At 40.8% G+C, this 27,889-nt stretch overlaps 1 protein-coding gene across 1 annotated transcript in view; it reads left to right on the top strand.

Annotated features, from left to right (window-relative positions):
- LOC128071129 (ATP-binding cassette sub-family C member 4-like) overlaps positions 1-27,889 on the top strand; it is a gene marked incomplete at its 5' end in the record, with an annotated part of 175,799 nt that overhangs the window by 57,355 nt on the left and 90,555 nt on the right. Inside the window, 2 exon segments of the mRNA XM_052664095.1 lie at positions 5,094-5,228; positions 24,720-24,799. Coding sequence (XP_052520055.1) covers positions 5,094-5,228; positions 24,720-24,799 — 215 coding nt within the window.

The raw sequence follows: 27,889 nt of genomic DNA, 5'->3' as shown, positions 1-27,889 counted from the left end.
AAATCCCCTTGTGTGTTGTTTTCCCCTTGCTGCTTTTAATAATTGTTCTTTTTGTTTGATCTTTGTCAATTTGATTAATATGTGTCTGGGGTATTTCACCTTGGGTTTATCCTGTTTGGAACTCTCTGGGTTTCTTGGACTTTGGTGGATATTTCCCTCTCCATTTTAGGGAAGTTTTCAACTATTATCTCCTCAAGTAGTTTCTCATGGCCTTTCTTTTTGTATTCTTCTTCTTGGACTCCTATGATTTGAATGTTGGGGCATGTGACATTGTCCCAGGGGTCTCTGAGGTTTCCCTCATTTCTTTTAATTTTTTCTCTTTTTTCCTCTCTGCTTCATTTATTTCCACCATTCTATCTTCCACCTCACTTATTCTATCTTCTGCTTCAGTTATTCTACTGTTGGCTCGGTCCAGAGTGCTTTTGATCTCAGTTATTGCGTTATTTATTAGTGATTGACTCTTTTTTATTTCTTCTAGGTCCTTGTTAAACATTTCACGCATCTTCTCAATTCTTGTCTCCAGACTATTTATCTGTAGCTCTAGTTTGTTTTCAAGATTTTGGACCATCTTTGCTATCATTTTCTGAATTCTTTTTCAGGTAGACTCCCTATCTCCTCCTCTTCTGTCTGGTTTGTTGGGCATTTATCATGTTCCTTTACCTGCTGAATATTTCTCTGCCTTTTTATCTTGTTTAGATTGCTGTGTTTGGGGTGACCTTTCTGTATGCTGGAAGTTTGTGGTTCCTCTTTATTGTGGAGGTTCCTCCCTGTGGGTGTGGTTGGTCGAGTGGCTTGTCAAGGTTTCCTGGTTAGGGAAACTTGCGTCGGTGTTCTGGTGGGTGGAGCTGGATCTCTTCTCTCTGGAGTGCCATGAAGTGTCCAGTAGTGAATTTTGATGCATCTGTGGGTTTGGTGTGACTTTGGGCAGCCTGTATTTTAATGCTCAGGGCTATGTTCCTGTGTTGTTGGAGAAGTAGCTTGGTATGTCTTGCTCTGGAACTTGTTGGCTTTTGGGTGGAGCTTGGTTTCATTGTAGTTATGGAGGCTTTTTGATGAGCTCTTGTTCATTAATGTTCCCTGGAGTCAGGAGTTTTTGGTGTTCTCAGGTTTTGGATTTAAGCCTCCTGCCTCTGGCTTTCAGTCTTACTCTACAGTAGCCTGAAGACTTCTCCATCCATACAGCACCTATGATAAATCATATAGGTTAAAGGAGAAAAGATTCTCCACAGTGAGGGACACACAGAGAGGTTCACAGAGTTACATGGAGAAGAGAAAAGGGAGAAGGGAGATAGAGGTGACCAGGAGGAGAAGAGGATGAATCAAAAGGGAAGAGAGCAATCTAGCCAGTAATCAAATTCCTATGTTCTGTCCACAGCCTGGAACATCCAGAGAGGTTCATGGAGTTACATAGAGAAGAGAAGAGGGAGGAAGGAGATAGAGGTGACCAAGAGGAGAACATGGGGTGTCAAAAGGCAAGAGACAGATCTAGCCAGTGATCAGTTCCCTAAGTGTTCTCCACAGCTCAGAATACCCAAAGAGATTCACAGAGTTGGGTAGAGAAGAGGTGGGAGGGAGGAGATAGAGGTGACCTCGGGGAGAACAAAGAGAGTCAAAAGACGGAGAGGGCAAACAAGCCAGTAATCACACTCCTAACTAAACATGGGTACTGAAGATTGGATTCTTAAAGGTACAAAATTGATAACAAATACAAAAAAGCAAAGATTAAAAATCAAGAGTAGAGGTTAAAGTCTCAAAAATACAACATTAAAAAAAAAACAAAATCACAAAAATTATAAAAAGCATATATGAAATTTGCTTTAAAAATAGGTTCTTTTTTTGCAAGATAGTAGGTTATAAAAATGAAAATTAATGGAGTAATAAAGTAGATAAAATTAAAAAATTAAAAAAAATGATAATAGTAAAATATATCTAGGAATTTCTCTGGAGGTACTGCGGGCAATGTGGGGTCAGTACACTTTCAGATAATTCCTTGTTCCAGCTTATACTTCTTCTCAAGGTCTATAGGCCCCTTCCAATGTAGTCATTGCTAACTACAGGGTTTTAATCTGTTGCACCGATCTCTTCCAAAGCGGTTCCCTCTGTTTATTTTGGCGGCTTTTGTTTGTGAGTCTCTTCAGTGTCTAATTTCCGCCCTGACACAAGGGGGTGAAGGTGGTCACTTATTTAGGCTCACTCATTCAGTTGTGCTGTGGGGAGGGAGGAACACTGCAAACAAATATCACTGGCATGTGTGGGGAGTGCTCACATTGTCTGGACCACACTGGGTTTGCCCCCACTCACGGTGCCTGTGCTTTCCCTGTCTACACTGCTCAGGCTTCAGGTTGCTCTGCAGGGGAACTGTCTAAAGTGGGCCCTGGGTTGCGTGCACTTCCCAGGTCTAAGCTGCTCAGGTTCAGGTTCTTGGGTACTCCACAAAGGCACATACTTGGTTGGGCCTGTGTTTTGTGCCCTTCCCAGGTCCAAGCAGCTCAGGTGACCAGGTGCTTGGTGAGTGCACTCTCCCCAGGTGTGTGGTGGGTCTTATCACCTCCTTGGTCCTAGCCACTGGCTTCCTGGGAGCTCAGTGGGAGCGTCGTCCCATGTGTGCTGGTGTGCTGTGTGTCTCCTCTGGGGAGCTGATCTCTGGCTGTGACCCTCCTGGTGCCTGTCAACTGTCCAGGATCCCAGGAACATTAGGTTAGCAACTGGGAGTCTGCTTGCAGTTTGGTGGAGGATGTGGTCTCTGGGACCGAGATTGTCCCTTTCTAGCTCTGGCTGTTGCCCGCCTGCCTCTCTGCCTCTAGTGGGGTATGGGCCGGTCTGCAGCTGGCTAGCTCTCCTCTTGTATTCACTCAGTCCTTTGTTCTGTGAGTGGGCCTGGCAGTGCCTTAGGTTAGAGCTTTTCACGGGAATGTTCTCTCTCTTTCTTTTTTTCTCTCTGGCTATCCCACAGTTTGGGTTGCTGTCTCACGTTCAGTTCAGTTCAGTTCAGTTCAGTCACTCAGTCGTGTCCGACTCTTTGCAACCCCATGAATCGCAGCATGTTCCCTCATATTGTCTTCAGAGCATTCAGGCCTGGTCCTTACCCTAAGCCATGCAGCCCACGCCTCCCTGTTCAGTCCCCGCTTGCTGGTGGCAGTTGCAAGCATCTGGGCTACTTCTCTGCTGGGAGTTGTGGTTAGGCACGTAATCTGTGGGTTTTATTTCTTTATTTATTTTCCTCCTGGTTATGTTGCCCTATGACATTCCAAAACTCCCCACTGACCCACTGGTGAGAGGGTTTTCTGGTGTTTGGAAACTTCTCCTCTTTCACGACTCCCTCCCCAGGATGGGTCTCTGTCCCTACCTCTTCTGTCTCTTTTTATCTTTTATCTTTTGTCCTACCTCCTTTCGAAGACAATGGGCTGCCTTTCTGGGTGGCTGGTGTCCTCTGCCAGCATTCAGATGTTTGTGGAATTTGCTCAGCGTTCAAATGATCTTTCAATGAGTTTGTGGGGGAGAAAGTGGTCTCCCTGTCTTATTTCTCTGCCATCTTAGGACCACCCCCATGCTTTGTGTTTCTATAAAGTGAAAGATTACTTGCTCATTTTGATTAATTATCTCATGGTAAAAAATGCTGGACTGGAAGAAACACAAGCTGGAATCAAGATTGCCAGGAGAAATATCAATAACCTCAGCTATGCAGATAATACCACCCTTATGGCAGAAAGTGAAGAGGAACTAAAAAGCCTCTTGATGAAAGTGAAAGAGGAGAGTGAAAAGTTGGCCTAAAGTTCAACATTCAGAAAACTAAGATCATGGCATCCGCTCCCATCACTCCATGGGAAATAGATGGGGAAACAGTGGAAACAGTGTCAGACTCTATTTTTGGCGGCTCCAAAATCACTGCAGGTGGTGACTGCAGCCATGAAATTAAAAGAAGCTTACTCCTTGGAAGAAAAGTTATGACCAACATAGATAGCATATTCAAAAGCAGACATTACTTTGCCGACTAAGGTCCGTCTAGTCAAGGCTATGGTTTTTCCAGTGGTTATGTGTGGATGTGAGAGTTGGACTGTGAAGAAGGCTGAGCACCGAAGAATTGATGCTTTTGAGCTGTGGTGTTGGAGAAGACTCTTGAGAGTCCCACGGACTGCAAGGAGATCCAACCAGTCCATTCTAAAGGAGATCAGCCCTGGGATTTCTTTGGAAGGAATGATGCTGAAGCTGAAACTCCAGTACTTTGGCCACCTCATGCGAACAGTTGACTCATTGGAAAAGACTTTGATGCTGGGAGGGATTGTGGGCAGGAGAAGAAGGGGATGACCGAGGATGAGATGGCTGGATGGCATCACTGACTCGGTGAACATGAGTCTGAGTGAACTCTGGGAGTTGGTGATGGATAGGGAGGCTTGGCGTGCTGTGATTCATGGGGTCGCAAAGAGTCAGACACGACTGAGCAACTGAACTGAACTGACTGAAAATATAGTACATGTTTTCTTGCAATTCAATTATTGAAGAGATTGTCTGCTTGCAACTTAATATCGTCTTTTTATACTCTTTAAAGCTGCTTGGGCATGGAAATTGTTACTTTACATGGAAGTAAATTTCCATATACATGTACCATTTATAAGGAAATGGTAAGTCATCTTTCCTATTCCCTTTTAATTCATGGTGTTATTAAAACATTTCTCAATTTTAGATTATGGGACATGTAAATATGGCAAAAGGATTTGAAATATGGCAAAAGGAAGATACTACTTTTTTTTAAATCATTTTCTTTCTTCTGAGTTTTTATTAGTACTTGTAATTGGATTAGGAAAATCTGAAATGGTATTTTACACCTGATTTTTTTTCTCATGTTTCTATTTAATAAGAGAACCATACTTATTTTTATATTCTTCTTGGTAAATGTACCTAGTGAAAGTATTAAACTCTCATAGAATCCATTATATATTTATTTTATAGTCTATAGGTGAATTTATATATAAATTATATTTATAGAATAAGACACATAACATTTTTGTAAGCTGTCTGCCATGCTTTCACATAATAGAAGGAAAGGTAGAGATCTTGTGCTGAGTGATGTTACTTTATTTCAGTTCTAACTGAAGGTACCATCCTTTATGGCATCACAAGATCTCTGTTGATATTCTACGTCCTTGTTAATTCTTCACAAACTTTGCACAACAAAATGTTGAAGTCCATTTTCAGAGCTCCAATGCTGTTCTTCGATAGAAATCCAATAGGTAAGTCAGATACCAACTTTCTCAGTATGTCTTATTAATGCATTTAGTTCCTGATTACATTTGATATTTGAAAATGGATGAGATACTTAGAAGATAATCACTGTGCATATTGATCTATTTTCTACAAAAAAAATGTACTGATCTGAATATAGGGGCATATAAGTTTTTATTCCAATTTGTGTGTGTGTGTAAAGATAAATGTTCACTTTGCAGAATGATTTAGAAGCCCGTTTGTTATGTGGCATATAACATATCCTATGTTAGATGCAAACATGCTTTAATGTTGTTGACCAGTTTCTAAAAGCTGGCTGTGTCATATAGTGTTAAGTTAGGCTGTTGTCTAGATAGGATCGTCTTACAATGAATCTTCAAGAGACAGGCTGTGTGTTTCTTTCTTTTCCCATCCATTTCTGGAATCACAGAACTCTGACATATGCCCATGCATTGAGGTTTACATAAAAATAGTAATAAAAATTTATTAAAATACCAAACTGGTAAAATGTAAGCATATTTTTCAAAGAAACTAACTTTATAGTTTTACAGTGGACACTTGGTGACAGGTAAGACCCTTTACAGTACATAGCACATGAATCTTCAGTAGTAAGTTTCCCAATATAAGTGTCCCTGGAGGTTTCTCCGTAGTTTTTTCTTTCACCTTGAGGCCTTTGGCTTGTTTTGCTTCTGAAGGTAGCCTCCTGCCATGGGTTTCTATGAAGCATTAGTACATCAGTGCACATGCCCCTCTGTTCAGTTGGTTGGACTTGTGCTGAGGCCCAGGGAAGCTTTGTTTTTGTAGGTGATGATTGACAGGACTTGTTGAAGCAGGTATGTGGTATGTGGACTGGAGGGAGGACAGCAGTAGTCCTGGCCTGGCCATCAACTCACCATGTGACCAAGGCCAAAGCAGATGGTTCCTATTGGGCAGGCAAATCTCAAGGCAGGATGTGGTCTGTCTTGGTTTAAAAGTGTGGCTCTGCCTGAAGCCAGCTGCCTGGGTTCAGTCCTGGTGCTAGTTACAAATGGTAATAGCAGGTTATAGCTATATTAATATAATTCTTATGTGCTGGTTACTTAATTTCTTTGTGTCCGTTTTCTTATCTCTAAATGAGGATTCTATTAATATACTTTTTGACTGTGTTAGAAATAAGCTTATTAATACACTCACAACACTTAGCTCATGGTCAGTGACTAGTGAACCTTACTGATGATGAGGAAATGATATCTGGGAACCTCCTTTCTTGTTAAATGAGAGTAATTTCACATGCCCTTCTTGTTTCACAAGACTCTTGTGAGGATTAATGCAAACTATTCAGGGGAGCATCTTGTGTAGATGTATTCAAAACATATTGTTTGGTCCAGGCAGTGAGCCAAGCACAGAATGGTTAACTACAAAGGCCCATACAGATCTCATTTTATTATGAAGCTGTAGTGAGGAAGTATTTGGAGAAGTCCATACTATTATGGCTGTGAAGTTGCTCCACTTTGTCAGTTAACGTAAAAACTATGGTCATCAAGTTGGGAGCCTTAAGTGGGACTGGATTTCTGTTATTTCAGCCTCTGGGTGCTCATGACCATGGTTAACCAGGTTCTTCATGTTCAAGACCTGTAGGGTCTCCAGATGCTGATTTATTTATTATTCAAGGATTTGGGATCAAGTTTAAATCTTCAAAGTCACTAATCTTAGAGCAGTCGGCACACCGGTGCTTGTTTTCCTCCCCTTCCTCTATCTCTTAGCAGAATCTCATTTCTTCAGGAAAATAGAAGCCCAAATAAGTATTATACTGCAAAGATTATAGGCCTGCTTTGCCCAAAAGGATTCAGGGCCATGCGTTTTTTACTGCTTCAGTGGTATATTCAGTTGAACTCTTTCCTATAGTTTATTTTCAAAGTAAAATTTACAGTAGATTATTTATGGTGGATTTTATTGCTGGTTTGTGATCACATGAAGAGAAAACCACATGTATTGATACTTTGGAAGCTCTGGTTCCTAGAACCAGACTATCCAAGCTTCTAAGTTCTGTGTCTGTCAATCAAGGAAATGGAACCGTCAGACATGTAATACATTTCCTAGGGTTTAGCTGAGCATTGAAGGCAAATCATGGTGCTTATGTGGGTTAAATATTTGGTACCTAATAGTTTTGCCTTACAAACTAAAGGCCACTAAGAAATAATGAGGAATTCAGCCATTTTTAAACATAAGTAGACATTTAAAAACTATTATTGGACAGGGAGTTGGGATGTAGGTGGAGATGTTAGATGTTCTGGTTCTGCTGGAACAGAGCCTTGGAAGAGCTGTGCCAGCCACTTCTCTTGGCCTCAGGTTCTAACAGGTAAGAAGAGGGGGTCTTTCCACTCATCAAGCATTTACTGATCATCTACTGGTTGTAAGTTGTGGTCCCCAGCATTGAGACAAACAGTCCCTGTCCTTCTTCTTATTCTTTTTTCTTTTTTTTTGTAGTTTTCCAGGTTTATTTCAGTTTATAACATAAGGTATTCCAAATAAATCCTTAATTATACTGCATGCAAAAAAAGTGCCCCCAGTTAAAGTCATCATGTGCGAAGGTTATTGAGATGTGGCCCATTGTTAAATAGATAGTTAGAAAGTTATTTTTTCTTCTCCCCAAATAAAGATAATGTGTCTAAATGAGAGAGAGAAAGAAAGATTCCATTATTAAACTTGGAAACAAGGAAGTAGTGATATCAACGTGCTGGGCTGAAAACAATTTGCAAAAGACCATCCAAGAGCATCCGAGAGCAGGTGACTGGGAAAAACCATGTTTCCCAACACTTGACACTCACACAAGAGGGATGTCATTGTTAGTACTGTGGTGTTAGGCTGTTGGACCTCTTTCTTTTTTTGAAGTGTTTATTTTTAATGCTTTTCTTAATATATATATATATATTTATTGAAACATTGTTGACTTACAATGTTTCAGGTGCACAGCAAGGCGATTCAGTTATACATATATATTATTTTTGAAATTATTTTCCATTACAGGTGTTATAAAATATTAACTGTAGTTCCCTGTGCTATATAGTAAACCTCTGTTACTTGTTGCATGTCTATTTTTTTAAAATTAGACATCTAGCACTCTATTCATACTAAGTCAAACAAGTAGAATCAAGATGTCATAAAGTTTTTAGTTAGGCAAGAATTGTTCAGTTTTCTGAAATACATATATTATACATATTTATATATAGGTATACACAAGTTTTTCTACTATGATTGATAAGGGGTTGAGAAAGTACATCAATAAAAAAGAGAGATAAATTGGAAAACAAATGAAATGGGAGTGAAACAAGCTAGGTAAAATTAAAAGATCACCATATAGTCCAGTTGTTTTTTAACATGGCTGCTTATTAGAAACATCTGGAGTTCTGGAGAAAAAAAGCAATACCTGGGTATTTATATTTTTCAAAAAATTCCAAGATAATTCTGATATGCATCTGGATTTTAAAAAGTGATTACAGGTTTTTGTATTAAATAGCAGTTTTGATGATACAGATTTCTATTATTTTTCTGTTGACCAATCCTGATACAATGGTATTATGTGAGTAATGGTTACATAATCACAATAGTAAAAGGTGTTTATCAAATAAATCAATAGCCAGACCAAAAAAAAAAAAGATAATTAAAATTGCAAGTCATAAAGGGAACATGATTAACTTAATAATATACAATAATCACATACAATTTGGGGGGATCAAGCAGAGTAACATTGTAAGTGGAAATGCATCCATGCAACATGTTTTCATCTGCTCAGTGAGTCTCTGTCTTTTTTGGTGCATTTAATCCATTTATATTTAATGTAATTATCAATATATGTGATCCTATTACCATTTTCTTAATTGCTTTGGGTTTATTTTGTGTAAGTCTTTATTTTCTCTTGAATTTCATGCCTACAGAAGTTCCTTTAGCATTTATTGTGAAGCTGGTTTGGTGGTGCTGAATTCTCTGAACTTTCGATTATCTGGATAGCTTTTGATTTCTCCATCAAATCTTAAACAAGAGTCTTGCTGGGTGGAGTATTCTTGGTTTTACTTTCTTCCCTTTCATTACTTTAAATGTATCAGGCCATTTCCTTGTAGAATTTCTGTTGAGAAATCAGCTGACAGACTAATGGGAGTTCAGATCAGCTCAGTTCAGTCGTTCAGTCATATCCGACCCTTCACGACCCCATGGACTGCAGCACATCAGGCCTCTCTGTCCATCACCAACTCCCAGAGCTTGCCAAAACTCATGTCTACTGAGTCGGTGATGCCATCCAACCATCTCATCCTCTGTAGTCCCCATCTCCTCCACCCTCAATCTTTCCCTGTATCAGGATCTTTTCAAATGAGTCAGGTCTTTGCATCAGGTGGCCAAAATATAGGAGTTTCAGCTTCAGCATCAGACCTTCCAATGAACACTCAGGACTGATCTCCTTTAGGATGGACTGGTTGGATCTCCTTGCAGTCCAAAGGAATCTCAAGAGTCTTCTCCAACATCACAATTCAAAAGCATCAATTCTTTGGTGCTCAGATTTCTTTATAGTCCAACTCTCACAGCCATACATAACCACTGGAAAAACCATAGCTTTGACTGGATAAACCTTTGAAGGCAAAGTAATGTCTCTGCTTTTTAATATGCTGTCTAGATTGGTCATAACTTTCCTTCCAAGGAGTAAGCATTTTTTAATTTCATGGCTGTGGTCACCATCTGCAGTGATTTTGGAGCCCAAAAAATAAAGTCTGTCACTGTTTCCACTGTCTCACCATCTATTTGCCATGAAGTGATGGGACCAGATGCCATGATCTTAGTTTTCTGAATGTTGATCTTTAAGCCAACCTTTTCACTCTCCTCTTTCACTTTCATCAAGAGGCTCTTCAGTTCTTCTTTGCTTTCTGCCATAAGGGTGGTGTCATCTGCATATCTGAGGTCATTGATGTTTCTCCTGGCAATCTTGATTCCAGCCTGCGCTTCATCCGACCCAGCATTTCTCATGATGTACTCTGCATATAGGTTAAATAAGCAGGGTGACAACATACAGCCTTGACATACTCCTTTCCCGATTTGGAACCAGTCTGTTGTTCTATGTCCAGTTCTGTGGCTTCCTGACCTGCATACAGGTTTCTCGAGACAGGTCAGGTGGTGTGGTATTCCCATCTCTTTCAGAATTTTCCAATTTGTTCTGATCCATAGTCAAATGCTTTGGCATAGTCAATAAAGCAGAAATAGATATTTTTCTAGAATTCTGTTGTTTTTTAGATGATCCATGGATGTTGGCAATTTGATCTCTGGTTCCCCTGCCTTTTCTAAAACCAGCTTGAACTTCTGGAAGTTCACAGTTCACATACTGTTGAATCCTGGCTTGGTGAATTTTGAGCATCACTTTACTAGCATGTGAGATGAGTGCAATTGTGCAGTAGTTTGAATGTTCTTTGGCATTGCCTTTCTTTGGGATTGGAATGAAAACTCACCCTTTCCAGTCCTGTGGCGGCTGCTGAGTTTTCCAAATGCCAGTTTTGCTGGCATATTGAGTGCAGCACTTTCACAGCATCATCTTTTAGGATTTAAAATAGCTCGACTGGAATTTGTCACCTCCACTAGCTTTGTTCATTGAGATGCTTTCTAAGCCCACTTGACTTCACATTCCAGGATGTCTGTCTCTAAGTGAGTGATCACACCATCATGGTTATCTGGGTCATGAAGATCTTTTTTGATCTATTTCCCTTGAAATGATGGGATTGGATGCCATGATCTTCATTTTCTGAATGTTGGGCTTTAAGCCAACTTTTTCATTCTTGTCTTTCACTTTCATCAAGAGGCTTTTTAGTTCCTCTTTGATGGTGAGACAGTGGAAACAGTGGCAGACTTTATTTTTTGGGGCTCCAAAATCACTGCAGATGGTGACCACAGCCATGAAATTAAAAGACGCTTACTCCTTGGAAGGAAAATTATGACCAACCTAGATAGCATATTAAAAAGCAGACACATTACTTTGCCTGCAAAGGTTTATCTAGTCAAAGCTATGGTTTTTCCAGGAGTCATGTATGGATGTGAGAGTTGGACTATAAGGAAAGCTGAGCGCTGAAGAATTGATGCTTTAGAACTGTGGTATTGGAGAAGACTCTTGAGAGTCCCTTGGACTCCAAGGAGATCTAACCAGTCCATCCTAAAGGAGATTAGTCCTGAGTGTTCATTGGAAGGTCTGATGTTGAAGCTGAAACTCCAATACTTTGGCCACCTGATGCAACGAGCTGACTCATTTGAAAAGACCCTGGTGCAGGGAAAGATTGAAGGCAGGAGGAGAAGCAGACGACAGAAGATGAGATGGCTGGATGGCATCACTGACTCAATGGACATGAATTTGTTTAGGCTCCGCAAGTTGGTGTTGGACAGGGAGGCCTGGTGAGCTGTATCTCACGGGGTCACAAAGACTTGGACATGATTGAGCAACAGAACTGAACTGAACTGAATTTTAGATTGTCAAGCCTTCAAATGTTATTTACAGAATGTTTTTAGAGACATTTCATGCTTGTTCACTCCAGTTAATTTCAGGCAGCTCTTCTACATTTCTATTAGATGGGCATTCTGATACTTCAGAACTTCTCCTTCGGTAAAATATGGTTAAAACAGCCTGGGACAAAAATAGGATTCTTGGTTAGTTCTTATAAACTGTAGATTATATATTTAAAGCTGTTAAAGACATAATGTACACAACAGAACAAATACAACTCTCCTATAAATACTGCCCAATTAGCATTAATAAATGAATTATTTAAATGCAGCAAACTGCTGGCTGGGTTATATAGTGGTATTGAGGGAGATGAAGAAATATATAGTTCTTGGTTAAGAGTTCTGAGTGAAGATAGAGAGCACTTACTTCATTAACGCCTGGCTGCTAGTAGCTGTGTTAATCAGGCAGGAAGTGAGTCTTGATATTTGACCTCAGTCATATCTGAGAGGCCTGAAGCTCTGAAATCCAGTAATTCTATCATCCTGCAGAACTTACTTGGAAATAATTTGGTGAAAAAGAAAGCCAAAATAGGTTGTAAGGACTTCAGAGGATTTTTGTGATGATAGTTTCTGTACACTATCTAATGTTTCAGAGATCTGCTGCAGGACAGAGGTTTCATCTGTTGGCAGTTAAAATTCTCCCAGAGGTATGAGATGGAGACTGTGCATTTTGCCTTGAAAGATAGTTGAGGTGCACTAGGCCAGGAAAAATACCCTTCTTGGAGATAGTCGTGCATTCTTGTGGCAGGAGGAGTCCCGTGGCAGGTGGAGTCCTGTTCCCTCAGAATCAGCAATTCTTACCTGGTCCACATCTCTCTGTGGCCACCCCACTTCCTGTGGTTCATGGTTTAGGAATCCTCAGAAATCATGAAGCTGAGTCCATGAGCATTTTCTAGCAGACATGCTCCATAGCTTTCATCAGATGTGCAGTGTTTCAGAGTCACTCAGAGATATTTCTGCCTGTTAATTTCTCTACTGTTCATTCCTGACAGTGACTGAGCTGTTAGCCAAACTCCTATGTGATAGTGCATGTTACATATGGATGGGATCCACAGGTAAAGGAACTAATCTGGTCTAGTTTCCCAGTACCCTACCCCTGCCTCTGATACTTAGGAAGAGTAAAGTATCAATTACACCCTGTTGCAAAGCTCTTATGGTGGCTGTGGCAGAGGGGTTCCCTGGGGCCATGTGTGAGGTGTGTCTACTCCTTCAAGGTCAGTCTCCTACCATATTTATCAACAGGCAATGTGACTTGCCCCAAGTTACAGAACAGAACAAGACCTGGGATGAGGGGGCTCTCAAGTCCTGGACTTTCCTAATCAATTATGCTTTTTTTTAGACCATCTGTCCCAATGCATTCTTTCAGTCATTTGTTCATTTGTTTATCAATTCATTCAACTGCCAGTAATTTACATAATATAATTTTGAAGTGGAGTTATTTTAAATGTTTTACTTTAATTATGGTTTGGTAAGAGAGAATTCCTGTAACTTTTTAAAACTCTTTGAATATTTAATGTATTCAGCATCCAGTGGAGCAGGCAGTACCCAATCAAGGGCCCAGGCTATCAAAGGCTGGTTGGCCATCACTATTCATATCAACTTAACACCAGCCCTACCTATGATGTTACTGGTTTATCTTTAGTAGCAGATATTTAATAGGGGTTTCCAGTGTGTCCAGTAAAATGGCTGTGTATTATAGATGTGTTGATATGAATTATCTGAGTCTCTATAACCTGGGTGAATCTGTCTCCAACATGTGTCTTTCTACCTGGTGTTGCTTGTGCCAACAGAATGAGGCTGAGTTCAGTTCAGAAGTAAAGAAAATCTTTGTTCCTTGATCAGAGAATGGAGAGGTACGAGCTTGCACTCTAAAGTTCTTGTTCTCTCCCCTAAAGGCAGCCCTAAGCAAGGGTGCTTTACAGGTTTCTTGTCATTGCACCTGCCCCCCACCACTATCTTAAAGCCATTTCCCTCTAGGCAGTCTGATCTGAAGAGTTAGGTGCAAGGCTTCTGCACATAATACTCTATAAGCACATGAAATTCGACTAAACTGAAAGGGAAAAAGGAGTTAGACTTTATCTCATCTCCCAGATTCTACCAGAAAAGGCAATGCCACCCCACTCCAGTACTCTTGCCTGGAGAATCCCATGGATGGAGGAGCCTGGTTGGCTGCAGTCCACAGGGTCGCTAAGAGTCAGACACGACTGAGCGACTTCACTTTCACTTTTCACTTTCATGCATTGGAGAAGGAAATGGCAACTCACTCCAGTGTTCTTGCCTGGAGAATCCCAGGGACGGGGAGCCTGGTAGGCTGCCGTCTATGGGGTCACACAGAGTCAGACACGACTGAAGTGACTTAGCAGCAGCAGCAGATTCTACCTTTATTTCTTTTTTTCTTTTTACTTTATTTTACTTTACAATACTGTATTGGTTTTGCCATATATCAACATGATGAGCTTTGTTGATGATAATATGGTGGACCAGATGCTTCACTTTGAAACGAATTTTGCCAGGTTAGAAAACAACAGCTTAAAAATAAAAAGAGAGATTGTTCAAAATATCAATAGGGACTGGAATTTGAGGACAAACCACTTATTTATAGTAGAAGAGCTTGTTTTATTGATTCACTCAGAGTATTCATGTGCCTTCTATTTGAGGTCTTCCAGTGAGGCATCTCCAGTGTTCTTGCCTGGAGAATCCCAGGGAGAGAGGAGCCTGGTGGCCTGCCATCTATGGGGTCGCACAGAGTCGGACACGACTGAAGTGACAGCAGCAGCAGCAGTGAGGCATTGGTCCAGGCACGGGGGTAACAGCAGTGAATAAAATAGACAAAATCTCTGTCCTAGCAATGTCTGTTATTGTTAGTTGCTAAGTCATATCCGGCTCTTTGCAACCCCATAAGTGCAGGATACCAGGGTTCCCTGTCCTTCACTGTCTCCCCAAATTTGCTCAAACTCATGTCCATTGAGTTGGTGATGCTATCCAGTCATCTCATCCTCTGTCGTCCCCTACTCTATATTCTAATTTAATTTGTGTGAATAAAAAGAAGACAAGTGGTTGTTAGCCCCTGAAAGTAAACAATGGAATTTAAAAGGGCAATAGTTATACATGTAGATAAGACAAGATCAATTTAAGTGTTCTTGGGATAGAAGGTATAGATGATTCCCACTGGGTCAGTGACTCCTGAATGGGTTCTTTGCCTGGAATCACAAATGCTACTTTTTAAACCTGGTTGTGTATAGTAGAGCAGAAACTTTATTCATTGATTAAGGAATAAAGGGAGAGCTTATGCTCAAAACACACCTTCTCCCCAAGGGGAGGTGGGAGTAGAGGAACTTTAAGGGATAGGAGGCAGGCATGTCACTGGGGCTCTAGGAAAGGGGCAGAGATTTCTGGGAACAGCCAGGTTAGCTGGAACATGTGCAGTCTTCCACACTCCTTTGCACATGGTGGGAATTGTGCCTAGTCCAGTACAAATTCCCACCTTGGGTAGAAATCTTAACATGGTAATGAAGCAAAAATAACTTTCAGATAGTTCCAGTCTCATCTGTGCATGGCCATTCCTGTAGTTAAGTCAGAGGTGGTTCAGGGTGGTTGGCCACAGCATATCTCTCAAAGCATAGCTGCAAAATATCTCTGTCAAATACTAGATGCTTTAAAAACAAACACAGAGGTAAATTAGGACAAAGATTATTTAGCTCCCAGGGGTGGGTCTGGGTGACAGAAATGTTCAGTTTCTTCCTTGCTACTCAAAGTGTGGTCCCTGGACCCAGCAACATCAGCATCACCGTAGAGTTGTTAGCAATCCAGAATCTCAGACCTCACACATGCTCTTGAGAATTTACATTTTAAGCAGATCCCTGGGAGATCTAAGGAAGACATGAGCATTGGTAGACTCCGTAGTGATCAGAATTAATCTTTCCAACTTTTCCACATATTGACATGTACCAAGATGGTCATTAAGTGGGTTACATATCTTACAGTCTTACTTCAGTAAGAGCCACTTTTAAAATTACTCATTTTACTAATATGTTTCCTATTTTTGTGTAAGAGTCCAGAAGCACAGAAGGCTTAATGTCTTAGATTGTGTGTGAAATGTGGTCCATGTTTACAAAAGGTGTATAATCTAGACGTGAATTCAAGGCTAGTAGACATAGACAGTAGTTAAACCACTAAATAGATTATATTATAATATGTTCTGAGGATAGACCCAGGTCTCTGGTGGAATCTGAAAGGACACTGAAACAGTTCCTCATCAAACAAAGTGTCAGAAAAACTATGTCTTTAAATATGAGAGTTGCTTATGGCTTTGCTAAGAGCCTGTGGAGTCTTCTTCTGGGCCCCACTTGGTTGCAGGGTATCCTTGGTTCTCAGCTATAAACATAAAGATTGAGGGTGGAGTAAGATGCTAGCAACAGCAAAGTGTATCAGTTGAAAGCACAGTGTTTTAAATTTTTTAAAGAAAATAGTGGGTAGGTGGGGGTTGGAGTGCATTTTAGGCAACCAATAGTAACCCCAAAGGACACTGCCATGTTTAAAAACAATTAAATCAGACCAGAGGGGGAAAAAAAAGAGAAAACCCAATGAGACCATTGGTGCTCCAAATTTTAGATCTGAGTTTCAAGAAAAGATGTATTTCTGTCAGCTTTTAAGATGACAAAACTCTGTAGTCTGTAGTCCTTATGAAAAAAAGTTCTCACTAATAGTTTCTTCCTAAGTAGTAATTTGAAAATTTAACTTTACAAAAAAGTCTCATTTCCCCAACTAATTTTAGTATGCAGTCTTTTGTTTTACCTGTGGTGACTGTTCTAGTCAAGGCTTTTGGGTGGCTAGTGGCAGAATCTACCCAGGTTAGTTCAAAGAAAGAGGGCTTGATGGAAAGGAAATGGGTGTCTTGCGCACCTGGAGCAATGCTGACTTTCCTGGAGCTAGAAACTGGGGTCCTCATGGGTATTGGAGCCACTGTCACAGGATGCGTGCATGTGCCCAAGCTCCCTGGTCTCTCACCTTTGCTGGGTGTGGTGACTCTGCTCTACTCTTCTGGTTTTTCCTGGCCTTATAATACTCAGGAGGGGAAATCAGAATGACTTGGTGGCTAGTCATGGGTTAGGACCCCCTGGTACTTTGCTCCATTAGCTGTGGTCAAGGCTCTAGCAGTTTCCTGGGAGAGGAGTAATTATTCCCAGCCTGTCTGATAAAGTTAAAGGAGTTCAAGTGAGTGGCAGATTCCTGGAAGCAATATTTGTCATCAAGAGTCTCAGGAAAAGAAAGGGCTAAGGTTGAGATCTAGACAGGGTGGGTGGGGACTGAGAACCTTCTTAGTCGGTAAGCAGAGGGGAGAAAAAAAAATTTTATCAGAATAAGGGTATACAATCAAGAGTGATGGGAGGTAAGATGGGCACTATCCCTAGTGAAAATAAGAGGCAGCAAACAATATTGCAGGAAGTTGCCCTGAAAAGTGAGGTTCCTTGTTTCCTTTCTCTGCTGGATGGAAATCTCAGGATGGTTTGGCAGTAGCACCCGCCCTATGATGAAATATTGTATGCTTAATACTATTGCATCATCCTGAGCAAGGTGGGAACTTGTCTCCTCCAACATCAGAAGCTTGGTCTACAAACGAATTTGAATATTTCTGTTTGCTATAGAACCCCCTTCTTAAATTACCATCTCTAAGGTGAACATCCAGATGAATGAAAAGGGCTCTGTTTGCAAGGGATGGACAATAAGGGAGACAGAGGGGGTGTCTTTTCCTCTACTTCTCCTTCATTCTCCAAGGCAACTCTTAAATCTCAGATGCTTCCCAGGATAAAATTTGGGAAGACTAGGCCTGGTTTTCTTTCATGCCCTTCAAAGCTCTAAAGTCCTCAAACGACAATAAGGATAACACCTTTCACATGAGAGGTGGCAAGACAACACCGAAGAACTATACAAAAAAGATCTTCACCACCCAGATAACCATGATGGTGTGATTACTCACTTAGAGACAGACATCCTGGAATGCGAAGTAAAGTGGGCTTAGAAAGCATCCCTATGAACAAAGCTAGTGGAGGTGATGGAATTCCAGTCGAGCTATTTTAAATCCTAAAAGATGATGCTGTGAAAGTGCTGCACTCAATATGCCAGCAAATTTGGAAAACTCAGCAGTGGCCACAGGATTGGAAAGGGTCAGTTTTCATTCCAATCCCAAAGAAAGGCAATGCCAAAGAACACTCAAACTACCGCACAATTGCACTCATCTCATACGCTAGTAAAGTAATGCTCAAAATTCACCAAGCTAGGATTCCACAGTACGTGAACTGTGAACTTTCAGATGTTCAAGCTGGTTTTAGAAAAGGCAGGGGAACCAGAGATCAAATTGCTGACATCCATTGGATCATCTAAAAAACAACAGAGTTCTAGAAAAATATCTATTTCTGCTTTATTGACTATGCCAAAGCATTTGACTGTATGGATCAGAACAAATTGGAAAATTCTTCAAGAGATGGGAATACCAGACCACCTGACCTGCCTCTTGAGAAATCTGTATGCAGGTCAGGAAGCAACAGTTAGAACTGGACATGGAACAAGACTGGTTCCAAATCGGGAAAGGAGTATGTCAAGGCTGTATGTTGTCATCCTGCTTATTTAACTTATATGCAGAGTACATCATGAAAAATGCTGGGTTGGATGAAGCACAGGCTGGAATCAAGATTTCTAGGAGAAATATTAATAACTTCAGATATGCAGATGACACCACCCTTATGGCAGAAAGTGAAGAAGAACTGAAGAGCCTCTTGCTGAAAGTGAAAGGGGAGAGTGAAAAATTTGGCTTAAAGCTCAACATTCAGAAAACGAAGATCCTTGCCTCTGGTCCTATCACTTCATGGCAAATAGATGGGGAAACAGTGAGAGACTAGTTTTTGGGCTCCACAATCACTGCAGATGGTGATTGCAGCCAGGAAATTAAAAGATGCTTACTCCTTGGAAGGAAAGTTATGACCAACCTAGAGAGCATATTAGAAAGCAGAGATTCATGTTGATGTATGGCAAGACCAATACAGTATTGTAAAATAAAGTAAAATAATAAAAAAAAGCAGAGAAATTACTTTGCCAACAAAGGTCCTCAAAGCTGTGGTTTTTCCAGTAATCATGTATGGATGTGAGAATTGGACTATAAACAAAGCTGAGTGCCAAAAAATTAATGCTTTTGACCTGAGGTGTTGGAGAAGACTCTCGAGAGTCCCTTGGACTGCAAGGAGATCAAACCAGTCCATCCTAAAGGTAATCAGTCCTGAATATTCATTTGAAGGACTGATGCTAAAGCTGAAGCTCCAATACTTTGGCCACCTGATGCAAAGAAGTGACCCATTGGAAAAGACCCTGATGCTGGGAAAGATTGAAGGCAGGAGGAGAAGGGGATGACAGAGGAAGGGATGGTTGGATGGCATCAGACTCGATGGACATGTGTTTGAGTAAGCTCTGGGAGTTGGAGATAGACAGGGAGGCCTGGTGTGCTGCAGTCCATGGGATCACAGAGTCAGACATGACTGAGCGACTGAACTGAACTTAACTTCGTAATTTAGATGGTATCTGCATACACATAATCTCTTTCATCTTCATGATCTTTTATCCTGTGATTTTCATCATATCCCTTTTACAGATGAGGGATTTTCCTCTCAGTGGAGGTTGAATGAGTTACCTAAAGGCGTCTTGCTGCTGAAGGCCAGAGGAGGACCATTACTTGGCGGTTTTCCACTGGTGGTTTCCTATTAATATTTCTGTTGCTCTTTTAGTTTCATAAACTTCTTTGAGCAGCCACCGTATTGATGACCTATTCTAACAGCAATTAAGTTTTGTTAATTTTAACAAAAACAAAGAAAATATGAAACTACGACTTCTATAGCTTGAGGTCCTAGTCTCAGGCTCACCCAAGCTGAATTAGTTTATGTAGAATGATGCAGGAAGTCCATGCTGGCCCACCTCCCTTAGTGGCTCTCTCATGCACACAGGGATCCTTTTCAGCCTGGTGATCATCTGCAGGCTTTACTCCTCTTTGGCCCAGTTTTAATCCATGCCCCTGCATGGCATGTTTGCTATGCCTCTTTGGAGAGACTGTGCTTCTTTTTCAATATGTTGCATGGATGTAGATCCAACTTCTCAGTGGGACAGTGAGTCTTTTATTATCCTCCCCACCCTGCCCCTCTACACTTCACTGGACTCAAAGCCTGGCTTTGGCACTGCACTCCTGGCGTCTGACTTTCTGCAGGGCTGTCAAACCAATGGCTGATTCTTTTCAAAAAAGTTAGGTTCAGGAACCATTAATGAATCTAACCATGGACACGTATAAAGAAGTTCACAATATTGAAGAGTCACAGAACATATCTGCTCTTACTTGCGTGACCTGATATGGAGTTTTTTTTTCTGATGACTAAAAGTTATGACCAACTTAGACAGCATATTAAAAAGCAGAGACATTATTTTACCAACAAAGGTCCGTCTAGTCAAGGCTATGGTTTTTCCAGTGGTCATGTATGGATGTGAGAGTTGGACTGTGAAGAAAGCTGAGTGCTGAAGAATTGATGCTTTTGAACTGTGGTGTTGGAGAAGACTCTTGAGAGTCCCTTGGACTGCAAGGAGATCCAACCAGTCCATTTTAAAGGAGATTGGTCCTGGGTGTTCTTTGGAAGGAATGATGCTAAAGCTGAAACTCCAGTACTTTGGCCACCTCATGCGAAGAGTTGACTCATTGGAAAAGACTTTGATGCTGGGAGGGATTGGGGGCAGGAGGAGAAGGGGACGACAGAGGATGAAATGGCTGGATGGCATCACCAACTCGATGGACGTGAGTTTGAGTGAACTCCAGGAGTTGGTGATGGACAGGGAGGCTTGGTGTGCTGTGATTCATGGGGTCGCAAAGTGTCGTACATGACTGAGTGACTTAACTATAATTATATAAGACTAGTTCTTTGGTTAAAAAAAAAAAATAGCACTCAAAAAGACAAATACTATGTCACTGGTGAACCACAGAAACCTTAGGCACCTTAGGCTGAATGAAAGAAGCCAGACCCAGAGACCCCATATTATACAATTCCATTTGGATGTTATGTTCTGAAAAAGCAAATTTATAGAGAAAGAAAGTAGAGTAGTGGTTGCCTGAGGGTGGAAGGGGGATAGGGAATCACTGTAAATTGCAGGAGAGATCTTAATTGGAGCATAAAAATATCTTAAAACTGATTTTTGATAGTGGTTGCATCACTCAGTAAAGTTACTAAAATCCAGTCCAATTGAATTGTGCACCTGAAATGGGTGAATTTTATGAGATGTAAAATATACCTCAGTAAAAATATACCTTGATATTTTATGATACATAAATATTTAATTTTTGTTGCTTAAAAAGATATAGCAAAGACCAGATGTAGGAACTTCAAAGTTTTAAGAAACAGTTTGTTTATAACTAAGCTGAGACATTCTAGTTGTGGGTCAAGTGTCAGAATTTTAAAGGTGACTGAATCTAGCTTAGAGTAGACTCGGTTCTTAAAATACAATCATCATGAATTTGTATTTTGACAAGTTCAATGGCATCTTTTGTGATATTATGTCTTGTGGACAAGACAGAAAACTGTGAACCAGAGCAGTTAGGAGGACACTAATTGGTTCTTGGCTATCATGGTCTTCAAGGGGGGTTATCTCTCTGCCCCTGTTTCTCTCTGCCTTTCTCTTTCCCCTTCCCCTGATCCTCTCTATCACCCCTTTCTTCCTCCTCCTCCTTGTCCTCCCTCTACTTTACATTTTTACACAAATAATACACAGTGTAGAGAAATAAGAATGGGCAGAAAAAAAATTAAAGTTGCACGTAATACATTACAGACTTGTTTCAGACTTGCTCAGATGACTTTATAAATATGCCACATTCAACAGATTGATGCACTTACTGACTCCTGGGGATGTAATCCCAGACATGGATTTTCTGGGTTGGAAGGGATGCACTCTTAGAGTAGTTTACGCATATTGTTAAATTGTTCCCCCCAAATCTACCTGTGCTTACAGATGGAAGTGATGTGTCCAAAACATGATCTGGCCTCTGGAATTTACTGTGGTTGTAGCTTTGTGACTGTCTATGCAGGATGAGGGGAGGTGGTGATACCACTTTACCCTAAAGTAATCAAGACTTGGGCACAAGGCATTAACTGACACTGGCTGTCTGGGTCTGGTCAAGAGACTGCAGACAATATAGGACCATGCCTTATGAGGGATCATTGAGGCACCAAGGAATAGTTGCTACAAAGAATATGATTCATTTCACTCAAGTATTTGAAAGGCTGTCATATCAAGAGAAATTAGATTCACCTTGTACGGTTATAAGGGCAGAATAAGTAAGGATGTTTTAGGAAGACAAGATTCAGTTTAATGTGAGAAATCCTCTAACACAGACCAGTCTGAAAATGGATTGGCTTCCCCCTGTTCATCTGAATCCCTCTTCCCCTTCCCTCTACATCCCTGGAGATCTTCCATCAGGGACCTCATGTTATTTGGATGAAGAGTTATGGCATGTATGTGAAAGGAATTCATGATAAGGATTTAATGTTTCATTTGGAGACTTCTGAGAAAACTTTATTACTACAAGGCTGTGAACTTGATATCACAGCTGTAGGTAAAGTGTGCTCAGTAGCTCAGTTGTGTCCTTTATATGACCCCATGGACTGTAGCCCACCAAGCTCCTCTGTCCATGGGATTTTTTCAGGCAAGAATACTGGAGTGGGTTGCTATTTACTCCTCCAGGGGATCTTCTCGAATCAGGGATTGAACCCCTGTCTCCTGCTTCTCTCTATATTGGCAGGCAGATTCTTTACCACTGAGCCCCTTAGGAAGCCCAGTTTATCCCAAAGCCAGAGGAAATATTCTGCAAACACCATATGTTCTCTTAATGTTTCTTAGAGCAAGGAAGAAACTGTTGAACTTTCTGATCTCACATTTTTTTACACTCAGCTCACTGGTGAATAAGTGCTTAGTTTTTTGATGATCTTTGATATTAGGTTCAGTTTGTGTAGTCACTATGTGGGGAGATGTTTTTTTCTCATTGTTTCTATTCTTGTATTCTACACTCTTTGCCAACCCTTGGTCTCTCAGACCTTAAGGTTCACATATCCGGTGAAAGGTAAAGGGGTAGTTTTTACATACTGTTCACTTTATTTTAAAAATTTTCAGTACTGCCTTCAATACTTTCTAAGCCAAATCATACTTGTAGTGTTTCTGAATCTTGCCAATGTTAAAAAGTAGCATTTTTCAAAGAAATTACAAGTATTTAAACCACATTTTTAACATTTTTGACATGTATTTTATTTATTTCAAAATTGCTACTTTGAGAAGTATAAAAATGACCAGAGAGGTCACAACTTTTGTAAGAATATCTGCAAAACTTCCCATCTGATTTTAATGTTCCTGAAGCACAACTGATTAAATAATAACCCGGTTTCTTGCCCCTCTAAACCGCCTGGACAATAGCAGAAAGGGTGTCACCTGCCAGCTTGGAGGGTATGCAGACTCTCTGGCTCCCCCAGCACTCCTGAATCAGAATCTGCATTTTACCAAGTTTCTCCTGCAGCTCCTGGTGGACTTTCCCAGGGGACGTGATGCTGCAGAACCTGGGGCTCAGAGTCATCATCTTACACTGTGGCATCGTGACTGGGTTCTTTCACCTGCATGAGCCTGTTAAATCCTGAGATTTGCCCTCTAAAGCAGGCATTCCTAGAGGCTCAGAGAAGTTGTCACTGGGCCTGCAAAAGTGTCACTGAGAGACAGTTTCTGGAGTCTGTATTTCCTAAACCTGAGAAAGGAAAATTGAGACACAGGCTGTGATAGCCTGGGTAAGGGTGAAATATTCCAGTAGCTCCAGCTCCTGGCATGGGCAGACCCTGTGCTTCTGCCAGCCAGGTGCCCTGTGGAGGACAGCAGAGCCACAGTCAGGCCACAGAAACTCAGCCCTCAGCTGCTGCTCATTCACGGTCCAGCTGTGGCTTGCTGTGCAGGCCTTGGGAGGAAGTCATCTCTGACAGAGGTCAGGAAGAGCAGGTCAGGTTCCCATGTCTCATCTGCAGGCTGGCTTCCTGGAGTCTCAGTTATAAAAGAAATTCAGGGGTCTAGGTAACAGGAGTTGCTACACCAAAGTCGTGTGTGTGCGTGCGTGTGTGTGTGTGTGTGTGTGTAGCTTCAATTTTTTAAAATTTGATCATTAAAGGACTAGATATTCATTAGAAATTAGTTCTAGTCTTCCAGTCTTGCAGCCTTTAGGATATACTGTTTTTGTGGATTTTGAGAAGGGAAATAAAATCAATAATGATAAGTGATCTTTAATCATTACATAATATTGCCATTTTCCTGCCTACATCCCTCTGGTCTTCTTAGATGCTTAAGCATGAGTCTATGTTTGTCACATCTGGTACACCTGTGAAAATAATGACATTACCATGATAGTAAACTCACAACATGAAGACTACAGGAATCTACAATTTCCTGAAATGTGACTTGTTGTGAACCATTTTGTGGGAAAAAAAAATTTACAGAGAGATAATAATAATGTTTATTTTAAAAGTATCACATCAGAATTAATTTTGATAACTAAAGCAAAATTAGTATAATGATTGGGATTAATTGAAGTATTTTGCAAGTGTTTATTTACTGACTTAGCACTTGGAATGAGTCTTAGGATGGATCTAAAAAGGGAGAAGATTCTCAAATTCACCAACTCTTCTTGATGCTGCCAAGAAGATTCCCCCCATTCTTTTAAAAATCAGGGCTCAATTTCAACATCCCACCCACTGCTATTTGGTAGAATTTTATCTCTGTTTAGATATCATCCTATTTTCTCTTTCTTTACCACTGACATCAGCTTATTTCATATGACTCTATAATAAATGCATATAGTTTAAAAATATTGTTTTGGTTTGTTCATGAATTGTTTCTCTTAAAGGGCTTACTTATCTGGGGAAGTAATTACTTGTGTCCTGTTCTTGCAGGAAGAATTATGAATCGTTTCTCTAAAGACATTGGCGATATGGATGACTTGCTGCCCCTGACATTTCTTGATTTCATCCAGGTAATGTAACAGTCCTGTCACAGTTCTCACAGGAAGAGCACAGAGTCTGTTTCTTAAGGTCTTTTCACAGGGGCTGAGGGTGATCCTTTCAGCCTGACAATGTGTCCTGTTATCTTAAGTGAAAGGTCATGTTTGTAAGAGAAAGGTGCAGTTGTGATTGGGAGGCTGAGTTAACATGAGGATCACCTGGGGCAGGAGTGTCTACACAGTCACGTCAAGGTTGGTCTGAAGCAGCGACATGCTGGGTAAGTGGTTCTCCCTCTGCCTTCCAGGTGTCTGGCATGGATTCTCTTTACTGTGAGGGCATTTAATAACAGAATCACCTCGCATGGAAAGATAGCCTAGATGAACTAAATTATGTGTCTTATTACCACAGAAAAGAGAAAGTGTTGATTGCTCAGTCATTTCTGATTCTTTGTGACCCGATAAACAGGAGCCACTAGTCTCTTCTGTCTATGGAATTCTTCAGGCAAGAATACTAGAGTGGGTTCAGTTCAGTTCAGTTCGGTCACTCAGTCATGTCTGACTCTTTGCAACCCCATGGACTGCAGCAAGCCAGGCCTCCCTGTCCATCACCAACTCCCAGAGCTTGCTCAAGCTCATGTCTGTAGAGTCGGTGATGCCATCTAACCATCTCACCTGCTGTCATTCCCTTTTCCTCCTGCCTTCAATCTTTCCCAGCATCAGGGTCTTTTCCAATGAGTTAGTTCTTTGCATCAGTTAGCCAAAGTATTGGAGCTTCAGCTTCAGCATCAGTCCTTCCAATGTATATTTAAGACTGTTTTCCTTCAGGATTGACTGGTTTGATCTCCTTGCAGTCCAAGGGACTCTCAAAAGTCTTCTCCAACACCATAGTTCAAAAGCATCAGTTCTTCGGTGCTCAGCTTTCTTTTAGCCATGCCCTTCTCCAGGGGTTCTTCTTGTGAGCCCCTAGGGAAACCCATTACCACAGAAGACAAGTATTTGTTGTACCATTTTTTTTTTTTGATAAGACCAGGTGTGGTTACTTACAAAGAAAAGATTAATAAATGATAAGTTGAAAAGTAATAGCTGAACAAGGAAAATAAAGAGCAGTTATTGAGGATACAAAGCCTTTAAGCCAATAATTCAAGTAAGGGATCAAAGTCATCTCAGAAAATGTCTTTTTTGTTTTTGTAAGAATTTCTTTTTAAGTGGCAATTGCTCTGTTGTAAGGTGTCTTTAAAACAAAAAGATAGAAATACCATAGACATACCTTCTATCCAGCCTTTGTTTTATCTGTGAACTTGAGATTCTAAAGAACGGTGTTGGGTCCTCTCAGCTCTCATCTCCTCATTTAGAATGCTCATTTGGAATGCTTTTTTGTTGTGGTTTAGTTCTGTATGCTTTTTAGTGATTCAAGCTGTGGCAACTTTCCACGTGTTCATTTTGGAAGTGAAATGCATTTATCAAAGGCTACACACAGAAATGCAGCAATGAATTTCTGTGCAGTGCAACCTATGGGCAAAGGCTTCCACTGTTCCCAGTGAGAAGTAAGCTGAGTCTCAGAGGCAGAGTACTCTTACTGCAAAGATATATCTTTTTAGTTTTTCTTTTCGGCAAACTTATTTTACAAAGGTGTCCTGTTGGGTTCAGCTATGTTACTTATCCTCAGAAGCAGTCTTTCAGTAAAGAGGTGTCACATTTTGACAGTGATTGCTAATTACTTTGAAAAGATTTTGTGAAAGTTCTGTTCCTTAGCTACAACAAGCTAGGCCAAGGTTGGTTTTCTAAAGCTGACTGGCCTGCTGTGTGCTTAGCACATGGTTCATTAGCCCTTATAATCAGAATCAATTGCATGTTTTTGTATGATGTAGGACAGGGATAGATACTGCTAATTTCAGGATAAAACAGCCTCAGTAATGAGGAGAGAAAACTTCAGTTTCATTGATTTCGAATCCCAGCTCCTTTGTACTTCCATTGATATCAATATACCAGTTCATGGTGCATGAAATAGAAAATGTCAAATCGATCTTATCTTTGGAATATCTTATTGAATAATCTTGTTTGGTTTAGTTAATTAAAAGGTCTACCACTTTTTTCATTCAGTTCAGTTCAGTTCAGTCGCTCAGTCATGTCCGACTCTTTGTGACCCCATGAATTGCAGCATGCCAGGCCTCCCTGTCCATCACTATCTCCCAGAGTTCACTCAGACTCATGTCCATCGAGTCAGTGATGCCATCCAGCCATCTCATCCTCTGTCGTCCCCTTCTCCTCCTGCCCCCAATCCCTCACAGCGTCAGAGTCTTTTCCAGTGAATCAGTTCTTCACATGAGGTGGCCAAAATACTGGAGTTTCAGCTTTAGCATCATTCCAAAGAAATCCCAGGGCTGATCTCCTTCAGAATGGACTGGTTGGATCTCCTTGCAGTCCAAGGGACTCTCAAGAGTTCTCCAACACCACAGTTCAAAAGCATTAATTCTTTGGCGCTCAGCCTTCTTCACAGTCCAACTCTCACATCCACATATGACCACAGGAAAAACCATAGCCTTGACTAGACGGACCTTAGTCGGCAAAGTAATGTCTCTGCTTTTGAATATGCTATCTAGGTTGGTCATAACTTTTCTTCCAAGGAGTAAGCGTCTTTTAATTTCATGGCTGCAGTCACCATCTGCAGTGATTTTGGAGTCCCAAAAAATAAAGTCTGACACTGTTTCCACTGTTTCCCCATGTAATTCCCATAAAGTGATGGGACCAGATGCCATGATCTTTGTTTTCTGAATGTTGAGCTTTAAGCCAACTTTTTCACTCTCCACTTTCACTTTCATCAAGAGGCTTTTGAGCTCCTCTTCACTTTCTGTCATAGGGCTGGTGTCATCTTAGTCTCCCATAAATGCTCAAGAGTGTCATAACAGTAAGTCTTTACCAAGAAGAAGCAGAGCTTGAAACAGAGAATATGGAATAAGAAAATAAACTTCTCCAAAAATGTTGACTTGCTGTCATATTCCTAAGGTGATCAATCTTTGGAAGGCCTAGAGCTGAGAAGAAAATATAGAGAGGACAAAAACTGTAGTAGGCATGAGGATTATTGGTCATAGTATTTTTGAAAGTACAAACAAAATAGACCTCAGA

Source organism: Budorcas taxicolor, unplaced genomic scaffold, assembly GCF_023091745.1.
Source record: "Budorcas taxicolor isolate Tak-1 unplaced genomic scaffold, Takin1.1 scaffold171, whole genome shotgun sequence".
In the NCBI taxonomy this organism is placed as follows: domain Eukaryota; kingdom Metazoa; phylum Chordata; class Mammalia; order Artiodactyla; family Bovidae; genus Budorcas; species Budorcas taxicolor.
The sequence above is the reverse complement of the archived record's forward strand: the minus strand, read 5'-3'. Positions and strand labels throughout refer to the sequence as shown.